This window comes from Branchiostoma lanceolatum, chromosome 16, assembly GCF_035083965.1.
Source record: "Branchiostoma lanceolatum isolate klBraLanc5 chromosome 16, klBraLanc5.hap2, whole genome shotgun sequence".
NCBI classification, from domain to species: Eukaryota; Metazoa; Chordata; class Leptocardii; order Amphioxiformes; family Branchiostomatidae; genus Branchiostoma; species Branchiostoma lanceolatum.
The window spans coordinates 5360758-5372820 of NC_089737.1; the positions used below are offsets into that span (position 1 = coordinate 5360758).

General features: G+C 39.7%; 2 protein-coding genes across 2 annotated transcripts; both read right to left on the minus strand.

Annotated features, from left to right (window-relative positions):
- Positions 1 to 3064: 3064 nt before the first annotated feature.
- LOC136421806 (galactose-3-O-sulfotransferase 2-like) lies at positions 3065 to 7028 on the minus strand. The gene is made up of 7 exons (XM_066409370.1): positions 6883 to 7028; positions 6545 to 6724; positions 5837 to 6159; positions 5300 to 5532; positions 4585 to 4863; positions 4012 to 4194; positions 3065 to 3599 (listed from the first exon to the last, which is right to left on the minus strand). Exons 2-7 carry the CDS (start codon positions 6697 to 6699, stop codon positions 3405 to 3407), a joined length of 1368 nt encoding a protein of 455 aa, XP_066265467.1. The 5' UTR covers positions 6700 to 6724; positions 6883 to 7028; the 3' UTR covers positions 3065 to 3404.
- Positions 7029 to 7977: 949 nt separating this feature from the next.
- On the minus strand, positions 7978 to 11277 carry LOC136421808 (galactose-3-O-sulfotransferase 2-like). The gene is made up of 5 exons (XM_066409372.1): positions 10954 to 11277; positions 9873 to 10105; positions 9386 to 9664; positions 8839 to 9021; positions 7978 to 8578 (listed from the first exon to the last, which is right to left on the minus strand). The coding sequence occupies exons 1-5, from the start codon at positions 11108 to 11110 to the stop codon at positions 8381 to 8383; spliced, it is 1050 nt and encodes a 349-aa protein (XP_066265469.1). The 5' UTR covers positions 11111 to 11277; the 3' UTR covers positions 7978 to 8380.
- Positions 11278 to 12063: the final 786 nt, after the last annotated feature.

Consider the following 12063-nt stretch of genomic DNA (forward strand, 5'->3'; position numbering starts at 1 on the left):
TGCATTTCGCCACATGTCTCTTTGTCTTAATTACCTCTTACTCCTTGTCAAGCATTCCGATTATATGAAGAGGATTCCGAAAAACATTTTAGAAGAAGTTTCATCCCGGCTTTATTAAGATACAACAATAGGATGGCAGTAATAGTGCACATTGCTGCTAATAGATGTGTGGAATTTTCGCACAAGAACGATGGCAGACACAAGCTAAGATAACAAAATTAGTCTAAATTTGGATTATAATTTCATTTTCACGTTCTTAAGCTTGTTGAGCACTTACTTCTTCATCAGCCCTCTCGGCCGGCCACCCCATGTCAAAGGTCATGGGGTTCCTGGTACCGTCCCACGTGATGTTCACGTGAGGGAAGAATGTCTCGGACCTGTTCCTGTACTGCCAGGGGTCATGTAGGAACTTCTTTATAGGGTTCTTCGTATGTTGAATCCCAAGGACTTTTGGGAGGTGAAAGTAATTGATCTGCGACTTGAGATGGCTGAATGGGTGCCTTAATATTGCTGAAGAATAAGAATAACAAGACACGTCAGCAATTGTCTTCAAGGACATTTTCAATGGTTCTTACATGGAGGATAGAACAGACGTGTCTTGTCTTGTCTTGTTCGAGTAAAAAGTAAACAGTCTAAGCTTTGCAATATTAGGTTTACTTTGCTTGTCTATAATAAGAATGTGTTGCATGGCACAGGGATGGTATGTCTAAGTTATTGTCTCCCAAAAATACTTAAACTACACATGTTGTACGTTGTGTATCATCACTTACTTATGTATTTGGTCTCTGGTGGAAACTTGCTCCGTAGCCACGTCTTGTTGTAGACAAAATGGTGAAACAGGGTGTCATATTTTTCATCAGGCATGTGGACGTACTCATTTTCCTCTGGGGGGAACGGCCAACTGAGCGCACCCTGGCCAACCGGCATCAGTACTTTTAGTTTGTTGTTAATCGCGTAACGCTGAAATATGTTTATCGTTGTGGTACTGCCTGTCTTGTGGGTCCTTATGAAGACGAATTTCTTTTGTGGGACACAAGGTGTTGAAACAGGGTCTTCGTCTTGTGTTCTAAAAAGAAATTCAACCTTAAGGTGAAGATATACTTGAAACTTACAGAAAAGCAGTTAAGCTTGTTTTCGTGACAGTCCCTCGTCTCCCAGAGTGCAATTAATTAAATACATTACGTCACAATATCTTAGCACTGCTGTTATATACTAGTAGCTCAATATTTATTACAGGTTTGCGTTGCTTTGTTGGATCCGTTGGCATGTGTGGTGGCCACCATCTTGAATTATGACGTCACAGGGTCGTCATACCATTTTATTGGGAGGGGTGTTTTGGGGGTCGCTCATTATTTTTAACAAATCGGCACTCAACTATTATACATTCAACTCAAATAAAAAGAGAAATTCAATACCAATTCATATGTATAAAAAGGCCCCGTAATCGCTAAACTAACATAGCAAACCGTAAGTATATGTAGCACAAATACTTAACTCTAGTTTTCTGTCATTCCTGCATGTAATACTGTCGGGTAAAAAACAAGTACACAAACGCATTCTTACGAGCTTGTTACTTCTAAACGATTAAACATTTTGACTGGGGATCTAACATACGGACTACATTGACTGCTCTCAATATTAGGACGTTATATCCTCAACTTGTCCTACCCAAGGGTGTTGTTCTTGCGTAGGCCTTCTTGAAAAATGTCATTTCGTCTCCTGGTGTGCATATAGGACATGTTTGGCACATGTGATTGGTGAACTGTGAATAGTAACAGTGTGGTCGACACTCCTAATGCGAACCCATATGTTAGCAGTGTTCTTAGGTTCATTTTTGGCGCCTTTTTCTCCTGTAAGAAGAAAAGAACCTACTTTTAAAGAGCTTTAACTTAACAATGACGAAAACTGTTCGAAAAAGACACACATAACACACACAAAACGAAATGAAGCACTGACCTTTCCGCTTGAGTGGGTAAAGTTAGTCTTCGATCCAAAGCCTAGCCGTCGAGCAGGTTTTGTACACCAGCCTGTGAGTCACATGTCATATGACGGAACACTATAGAACCAAGGTCGTAACGGCGTGGGGAAATTCAGGACTCCGCCCTGCGCTCATTACAGGTTTGCGTAGCAAAACCTTTGTAGGATCCGTTGGCATGTGTGGTGGCCGCCATCTTGATTTTGTCCAGTCGCAGGGTAGCCATACAATTTCATTGGGAGGGGTGTTTTTTTTTTAGTCACTAGCGTTCTTTCTATTTTTAACAGATCGGCACACAACTATCACACATTCAACTCAAATAGAAATTCAATACCATTTCATATTCATAACAAGACCCCGTAATCGCTAAACTAACATAGCAAACCTGAAGTATATGTAGCACAAATACTTAACTCTAGTTTTTTTCAGTATGTTTGGACTTCTTTCCATTTTTATTTATTTATTGAGATTGTATTGAGATGTGACGCAACGCTAGAACCAAAGTCGTTTTATCACTAGGGTGGCGACCTCACTGCAACCGCAATGCGACCTAAAATTGAACAGATCGATCAACGAATTAAAACGAAAGAACGTTGTGTTTTGTTGTTCTTACAGTCCTACTTTTACCTTTTGCATGACATTCTGATGATCAAAGGGTTACACAAATCAAATTTAGGTCGAAGCGAGATCGCAACCTAATGAAACGGGGGCCTAAAAAAAGGGCCAATGCAGGATCCCCAACTGTTTGTCGGCTTCTTAGTGGAGTCTGACCCCGCAGGGACCTCACCATTCCGATACAGCTGTGCATGTAGCTATATCTACAACATATAGCGGAAGTGAATGTATCTGAAATCTTCTTCGTCTTCTGTGAGACGTAAATACACCACCCTGCCCGCAATTATTGTGGATTTTTTTTCCACACGCTTTTTATGATCCATTTTATTACATCAGATGTTATCAATGGAATATGTGTGTATAGAAGTGTGATTGTATCGAGCGAAAATGTGATGCATATCGAAGAAAAAAAGCTAAAGACATAATTATATTCAGAGTATATACTTTTATTCCTTACATAAACGCCCATAGGGGTTCATATGAAGACACACAAAAAACGTGATTTTATAGAGCGCTGATGTGCTGCACATCAAAGTAATACTAAAAATATGATAAGAATCATTCTCATCTAATTACATCTGCAACATATGATATTCAGTAGTAGTGCATTATACTTGGGAACTATGTTGTATGCCAACTTACGAGGCTTATATAGGCATAACGATGGATACCATCAAATACTACACAAAAGTCATGTAGAAAACTATAGAAGGCAAATTATGATTAAAAGTGAGCTCTTAAATATTTCATAACATATTTCAGACCACCGAGACACACTCTATGACAAGCAAATTATCTGACACAATACACGGTTTTATTTAGGCGCTGCTGCTACGTGAATTTTTGTGCGCAAACTCCTAATGCCAGCCGCTTTGGCATCGTGTTTGTTTTTGAAAGTTGGAAGCCCCTTTCGCAAAAGCCTGTAGTTAATGATTTGATCGATAACACTGTAGGTTAGCTCCTTTTTGGTATATCTTCGACCTTTGATCTTCTGGTCAAGGCTCTTCGTCTGGAAAAGAGAATGAAACGATTGTTAAACAAAAGACTTAGTAGTAAAATACATAGACACAGATTTGGTTTAACAGAAGGCGTGAACATGCTTGATACAGCTAGCTTTGTTTTCAGACTTACACTAGAATTGAATTTCGAAAAAAACAATACATGACCTTATGGTGGTATGTAACATGAAAATAGGTGGTACAAACAAAAGTCCATTATGCCAATCAATGAACAGTGCGAAGAGGTTTATGAATTCAACAAAATATCAGAATATATTGAGTGAGACAGTGAATCACAAGCTTGTATGCCTAGCAGCTTGTTTGCAAACCTCAGTTATAGGCTACTTTTGGATATTGCTTTTAGCGTACGAATTCAAAATACATTTTATTTAGAAAGTGGCAGCAAAAAATATTAGTACCCACCCTTGTTCTTGTTATATAAAAACAGTAGGTCTTGTCCACTTCAAATTCAGGATTCCATTTCGATGGGGCTACGACCATGGTCTGTTGGGCTGTAGTGTCTCCTTTCCTAGTTCTGGAGCAGAAGTCACTGACGTCTCTCTTGATGCGTCTTAAGTAATTCAGCTCGTCGTAAAAGTCTGGACCCTACAATTGGAAATATTTTTTTCTAAATTCCAAATCGTGACAAAGGCGCATTCATTCATTCATTCATTCACTCATATATTCGCTAGATCGTTCGAGTACGCAACTCTTTTTTAGAATTTTTTCATTCCAAAATATTATCATGAAGTTTAAATGGGGTTGTAGGTGACAGAAATGACAGAAAACAAACAAACAAGAACAGAGTGACAATCCCGGTTGTGTAGTTTTGTTGTCCTCAATTTACCCTTTTTTCAAAAATTCAGTCTCATGCCTTTCCGTAGTTTGTTAACATTTTTCTCATCATCTTTATTCAAGAAGCAATAGGCATGACTTTTTGGAAGATAATGTAAACCTTAGGACTTAACATTTATATCATAGCAAAAATGGGGCTACCTGAGCTTTGATCTTTCGCCACAATGAGTTGTTGAACGTGTTATACAACATGTAATCCACGGCGCTCCAGCCAAGGTGGTTCTCCAGTTCTTCTGGTGTTGCCACGTACTTCTTGTACGAGTAAGGGCGTGAGTTTCTACTTTTGGAGTAAAGCAAAACGTCTCGGAGCTCCCAGCACATAAGACGCTTCAGAAGAACTACAGATTCGTCCAAGTGTTCTAAAATCATCACAAGGGTGAAGTCAGCGTCTAATTTGCTGATGTATTGACGAGCTTCCTCCTATTCGGAAAAGGAACAACATCTTATAAAGACAGTAACGATGTCAATTGAAAATGTTCGCAAGGAAGGCGTTAATATAAAGTCAATGGGGAAGTTAGCCTGAATCCCGCTTCTGACACCATGTTGTTGAGTTTTATTACATGCCTAATTGTTGATATGAGAAGAATGTTTAATTACAGGTTTGAGATAGCAAAACCTATTCTGTTTTTGCTTGCAAGGATGGGGGCCGCCATGTTGAATGTGACCATTTTATTGGGAGGGGTGTTTTTTTGGTCGCTAATGTTGGGTGTGACCATTTTGACGGAGGGGTGTTTTAATTGCTAGTTTTTTATAGTTTGTTTTCTCATTCCACTCCTTGCATCACCAAGAGTATACGTTCCTTTTTTCAAAGAGGCATGATTTATTCGATCTTTTTCATGATGCAAAATGAACTTACTTCTTCATCTGCCCTCTCGGCCGGACACCCCATGTCAAAGGTCATGGGGTTCCTCGTACCGTCCCACGTGATGTTCACGTGAGGGAAGAATGTCTCGGACCTGTTCCTGTACTGCCAGGGGTCCTGGAGGAACACTTTTACGGGATTCCCATGTCCTTGTATATCAAGAACCTTTGAAAGCTTGAAGTAATTCATCTGAGACTTGAGGTGACTGAACGGTTCTCTTATGATAGCTGAAAAAATAAGGAGAAACATGAGGTGAACCTTAAAATTGTTTTAAGGAAATATCTAAGGATGACAGTACAGGGATTCCATGTATTGTCGGAGTGAGTTTAAGAAGCAAGAAGCAATTACCAGCTTAGTTGCCTTAAGTTAACTATGCTTTTTAAGAGCCCCTCAACACGTTCACAAATGTATGAGATCTTTGATATTCTGTTTTCCCTTCCTCCCTACTTCATTCTCTCTTTCCATCTTGCTCCTTGCACCCTGGCACAAGTTGTTGTTGTCCTTACCCAAGACATCCGTATCACCACTTACATATGTATTTTGTCTCTGGTGGCCACTTGCTCAGTAGCCAAGTCTTGTTGTAGACAAAATGGTGCATCAGTGCGTCGTACTTTTCATCGGGCATGTGGACGTACTCATTTTCCTCCGGGGGGAACGGCCAACTAAGCGGACCCTGTCCTACTGGCATCAGTACCTTCAGTTTGTTGTAAATGGCGTAACGCTGGAAGATGTTGATAGTTGTAGAAGTGCCTGTCTTGTGGGTCTTTATAAAGACGAATTTATTCTGCGGAACGCAAGAAATTGAAGCGCTTTCCTCATTTTTCCTTCCAGTCTCTGTCAGCTGTTCTCCATACCTAAGAGAAAATTTGTCTTAGAGTTAGCTTATAACGGAAAATTGGAATCACGAGACTCATTCTAAGATGGCGGTGATACTTGTTTACATGATGATCACCCATTCACAGTTGAACCTTCCCTAAGGGCAAATACGCCGTGCATGAGACCTCGCCCTTAATTATTATGTTTGAGTCACAAAGTGGGGAATCAAACACAAAGACAACGTCCTCAAAAGTTGATTCATAGCAAATGACATCAAGTTAATGCTGTATCATTTTTGTACGAAAGAATTATTATTTTCATCACAAGCGTCGATGTTCTTTCTAGAGGTACTACTGATTGCATGCTGATTGTAAAGTGTGACCTCTTCTCAATGATAGAGACATACACGGTTATGTTTCTTACCTAAGGGTGTTCTCTGTCGCTAGCCTGGCTTGAAGTCTGTCGTTTCCTCCCGGAGAACCGACATGGGATGGATTCGACTGATGAACAGTGAACAACAACAGTGTGGTGAAGACTCCCACGGTGAGTCCGTAGGCGAGAAGTGTTCTTAGGGTCATCCTTAATCTTGTCACCCCGTCAGCCCTGTAAAAAGAACAGTACGTACATTGTAACTAACACTGAAGAAAAACTGTAGAAGAGAAGCAAAGGCATGTGATACAATATGAAGCGTTCTCCTTCCTGTCCATTTGAGGTTATGAATAGACTTATAAATAGATAGCAAAATGGCGCTAACTTCCTACCGTCGAACACGTTTTCACGGTGCACCAGCGCGAAGCAATCATATCCTTCAACTAAGGTCGTCAGGGTTCATGCTAGACTTCTGACGTTTATGTCGTAAAATTGACAAATCTCGTAAGATTTCTGTATAATATATACCGTATTCCTAGGATCACAACAAACAAATTAACAGAATTAACTAACCTTTGAAACCTCCAGGTCAACAGTGACACCCGTTTGAATCTCATTCGGCCGCTATCTTGTGAAGTTACTCATTGCGTGACCTGAGTATGTGAAGAACTGGTTTTACTTCTTTCTACCCCACTCACACAATGGTTCAGTCCTTTTGTACCAGGCGCCAGGGTCACACCTCAGCAAGTCGACTAATCATAAAATTAGGGGGAACGGAGGCGTGGAAATTGTGTAAGTCAATCGTTAAATCATTCGAAATAATCACTCCCGAAATGTAAACATTTCTCTGAAAAAATCATTGAATGTGTTCATATATTCCCGGTTTTATATATCTGCTTTGTGGTTACTCATGTGCTTCACTTATTTTGTATATGTGCCATGTTTTTATTTTTCTGTTATTTTGAAAATTAATAAAAAGAATGAGAAAAAAAAGAATCGTTGAAACGTGCAATTAACTGTCAGTGAGTGTCAGTAAATTGTGTGTGTATGTTTGTGTGTGCGTGTTTATGTGTGTGTGTGTGTGCGTGTTTACATGTGTGTGTGTGTGTTTGTGCTTGAGTATGTGTACATTTGTGTGTAATGGAGCGGTCTAATCTCTCTAAACTACATGTACGTGTACTTGTTGAGGTACATTTATCATGGTTTCAGTGAACACCCTAAACTTGATAAAGCTCCGAACGCCTCAGCATTAGAACGGAGACATCATAAAGCATCTTTCTATAAGTCTACAAATAACCAACTTTGACAAGAAATATATCAAAGGCCTGTATCTGCACGATAAGCTCATATTCGTATAAGAATTTTAGTAAGATAGTCTTCGCATAGATAACTAGCATACTTCAATAATATGGTATAAGTGGTGTTGAGAATAATATATTTATCAGATCCTTGTCCAGTACCAATATTGATACAGACAGAATCATGCCTTAATTCTTAAAAATAAAACGTTGAAATTCATTTTTGATTAGAAAAATATTCTAATCCATCTCTTCCCACAACGAGCCATCAAAGACTAGCTTTGACGTGGTGCATATAGGCCAATACGCAAATATTACGTAAAACAAGAAATTGCGGCTACGATAATAAGGGTAAATGAACCTAAAATCTATACAATGTAGTAACGTTTGATTACAATAAAAGAGAAGTAAACGCTTGCTTGTGACAGAGTGATTCCATATCAAATGTAATATTACACATGGAGTAAATGATAGGAAGTTCACTATTGTTAAAAGTAAGCACTCAAATATCACAAAACATGCATGTACTTTTAACGAGCGAACCACACTGTATGATTAGCATATTTTCTGACATGTACAATATATATAAGCATTATTTAGGCGCAATTTCCATGCGTTTAGGTTTTCTACGTAAGCCCGTAATGCCAGCCGCATTGGCATCGTGTTTGTTTTTGAAAGTTGGGAGCCCCTTTCGCAAAAGCCTGTAGTAAATGATTTGATCGATAACAGTGTAGGTTAGTTCCATTTTGGTATATCTTCGACCTTTAATCTTCTGGTCAAGGCTAAATGTCTGGAAAAACAAAACAAAACAATTGTTAAGTTAATAAACCTGTAAAATATAATAGACACATTTCAAGTTCAAATAACGGAACGCTTACTGATGTTTGATACGTTTTGTTTTATTGTCAGTAACGTTAAAATCGGGTCTTGTGTCTAGGAGCTTCTTTGCTGATATATGAATGACTTTGGTATGTTTCCCTCAACGTACGAATTCAAAATGAATTTTGTGTAGAAAATACACATGTAGCAGCAAATAGTATTAGTACTCACCCTTGTTCTTGTTATGTACCAACAGTAAGTCATGTCCACTTCAAATTCAGGATTCCATTTCGATGGGGCTACGACCATGGCCTTTCTGACTTTCTTGTCTTCTTTCGTAGATTTGGAGCAGAAGTTACTGACGTCATTCTGGATACGTCTGAAATATTTCAGCTCGTCGTAGAAGTCTGGTCCCTAAAGGTAGAAAAAGTTTGATTTTTTAGTTCCAGACCGTGATAAGCAAAATTCATTCATTCATTAATTAATTCATTCATTCATTTTTTTTATTTCGATCGTTTGATCTGAGGACGTAACTCTGATTTTGCTTATTCCTCAAAAGGTAGCTTCTTAGGGGGTCATAGGAAACAAACAACAACAAACCGGAAACCCTGGTTGTGTAGACTTTTTTCGGTCCTCAATTTCATGCCTTTTCTTAGTTTGCTAACATCTGTTCATTTATAACCGACACAATAATAATAGACACTTCTTTATGAATCTATAAAAGTATCAACAAAATGATTTAAACTTTAAGACTTTTTTGTTACAGAAAAAAAGGTACCTGAGCGCTGATCTTTCGCCACAATGAGTTGTTGAACGTGTTGTACAACATGTAATCCACGGCGCTCCAGCCAAGATGGTTCTCCAGTTCTTCTGGTGTTGCCACGTACGTCTTATAAGGATAAGAGCGTGGGTTTTTATTCTTAGAGTATAGCAAAACGTCTCGGAGCTCCCAGCACATAAGACGCCTCAGAAGAACGACCGATTCGTCCAAGTGTTCTAGAATCATCACAAGGGTGAAGTCAGCGTCCAAGTTGCAGATGTATTTGCGAGCTTCCTCCTATTTGGAAAGAGACAACATCTTATGAAGAGAGTAACAATTGAAAATGTTTGCAAGGAAGGCGGAAATACACACCCGATGGGAAAGTTCGCCCGAATCCCACTTCTGACACCATGTTGTTGCGTTTTCCCACATGCCTCATTGTTGATATATTTTTTCAAAGAAGCATGATTTATCAGTGCTTTATCAAGATGCAAGATACACTTACTTCTTCATCTGCCCTCTCGGCCGGCCACCCCATGTCAAAGGTCATTGGGTTCCTGGTACCGTCCCACGTGATATTCACGTGAGGGAAGAATGTCTCGGACCTGTTCCTGTACTGCCACGGGTCCTGTAGGAACACTGTCACGGGATTTCCATGTCCTTGTATGTCAAGGACCTTTGAGAGCTTGAAGTAATTCATCTGAGACTTGAGGTGACTGAACGGTTGTCTTATTATAGCTGAAAAACAATGAAGATAAGAACGAAGTGCATCTTAAGAGTAGTTTCAAGGAAAAATTCAAGGAAGACAGCACAGGGGTGGCATGTCTTGTCGGATTAATATTAATTAGTTGAAGAAGCCAGAACCATTTCCAGCTCCATTGCCATAAGTTTACTATGCTCTTTTGAGAATCTCTTGGCATGGAATGTTAAAAAAAAACGAATGTACATAACATTGTACAAAGATAAAGGAATAAGATAGATGATGATAATCTCAAATATCCATCACAGAATCATATTAGCAGATAATGATATCGATAGCAAATTGGAACTAATTACCTCCGTCAAAACGGGGGTATTGTTTTCGGTGTTATGTTTGTTTGTCGTTATGTCTGTCAGTAGTTATTTCAATGTTGTAGAGTGGCAGGGTGTGAGGCGGGAAATGGTGTAATCGGAGACTGGCAGGATGGGAAGCTTGGCTCTGCCCAGGTCCAAAGTTCCTAAGCACGTCGGGGACACTGCCAGGAATTTAGCTCAAAGGTCCCAGGTAGGTCCAAGAATAGGTTATGAAAGGTTATCTCACTTCCTGTCTTCAAGTCATGCTATATGCATGTATATTGCCTTTTGGAAGGGAGTCGGTGGGAACATTATGCATAAACAGAATCAGCGAGAAATTCACAATTGTTCAAAATTACTATATTAACAAGAAATTCACAAAAACTCTAGACAATCCACTAAGGTATGAGTTCTTTGATTTTCCGTTTTTTCCCTCCATCCCTCCTTACTTCACTCCTTCTCTCCATTATTCTCCTTGCACTCTGGCACAAAGCAACCCGAAACATCCAAATACGTTTCGTATCATCACTTACATATGTATTTGGTCTCTGGTGGAAACTTGCTCCGTAGCCACGTCTTGTTGTACACAAAATGGTGTATCAGTGCGTCGTATTTTTCATCGGGCATGTGGACGTATTCATTTTCTTCCGGGGGGAACGGCCAACTGAGCGGACCCTGGCCCACTGGCATCAGTACTTGCAGTTTGTGATTAATGGCGTAACGCTGAAAGATGTTGATAGTTGTAGAAGTGCCTGTCCTGTGGGTCTTTATAAAGACGAATTTCTTCTGCGGAACGCAAGAAGTTGAAGCGCTTTCCTCGTCTTTTCTTCCAGTCTCTGTCAGCTGTTCTCCATTCCTAAGAGAAATTTGTCTTAGAGTTAGCTAAAAACGGAAACTTTAGAAACACGAGACTTATCTTAAGATGGCGGTAAGACTTGTTTACATGATGATCACTCATTCGCAGTCGAACCTTCCCTACGGGCAAATACACCATGCATGAGACCTTGGAGCAACCATCGCCCCTAATTATTATGTTTGTGTCACAAAGTGGGGAATCAAACACAAAGAAAACGTTCTCAGAAGTTGATTCATAGCAAAGGACATCAAGTTAATGCTCTATCATTTATGTGCGAAAAAATTATCATATACATCACAAGCGTCGATGTTCTTTCTAGAGGTACTACTGATTGCATGCTGATTGTAAAGTGTGAACTCTTCTCAATGATAGAGACATACACGGTTATGTTTCTTACCTAAGGGTGTTCTCTGTCGCTAGCCTGGCTTGAAGTCTTTCGTTTCCTCCCGGAGAACCGACATGGAATGGATTCGACTGATGAACAGTGAACAACAACAGTGTGGTGAAGACTCCGACTGTGAGTCCGCAGGCGAGAAGTGTTCTTAGGGTCATCCTTAATCTTGTCGCCCCGTCAACCCTGTAAGAAGAACAGTGCGTGCGTTGTAACTAACGCTGGAGAAAAACTGTAGAAGAGAAGTAAAGGCATGTGATACTATATGAAGTGCTCCCATTTCCGCCCATCTGAGGTTATGAATAGACGTATAAATAGATAGTAAAAATGCACTAACTACCTACCGTCGAACAGGTTTTCTTGCACCAGCGCGAAACAATCATATCTTACAACTGA

Coding starts and splice junctions, on each gene's coding strand:
- LOC136421806 (XM_066409370.1), bottom strand. CDS start 6,699: ATGACCCTAAGAACACTTCTCGCCTACGGACTCACCGTGGGAGTCTTC. Junction 6,160..6,544: donor GCGACAGAGAACACCCTTAG/GTAAGAAACATA, acceptor ATTTTCTCTTAG/GTATGGAGAACAGCTGACAG. Junction 4,864..5,299: donor CCGAGAGGGCAGATGAAGAA/GTAAGTTCATTT, acceptor TTTTCCGAATAG/GAGGAAGCTCGTCAATACAT.
- LOC136421808 (XM_066409372.1), bottom strand. CDS start 11,110: ATGCCAGTGGGCCAGGGTCCGCTCAGTTGGCCGTTCCCCCCGGAAGAA. Junction 9,022..9,385: donor GGCGAAAGATCAGCGCTCAG/GTACCTTTTTTT, acceptor TTCTACCTTTAG/GGACCAGACTTCTACGACGA. Junction 8,579..8,838: donor GGTACATAACAAGAACAAGG/GTGAGTACTAAT, acceptor TTGTTTTTCCAG/ACATTTAGCCTTGACCAGAA.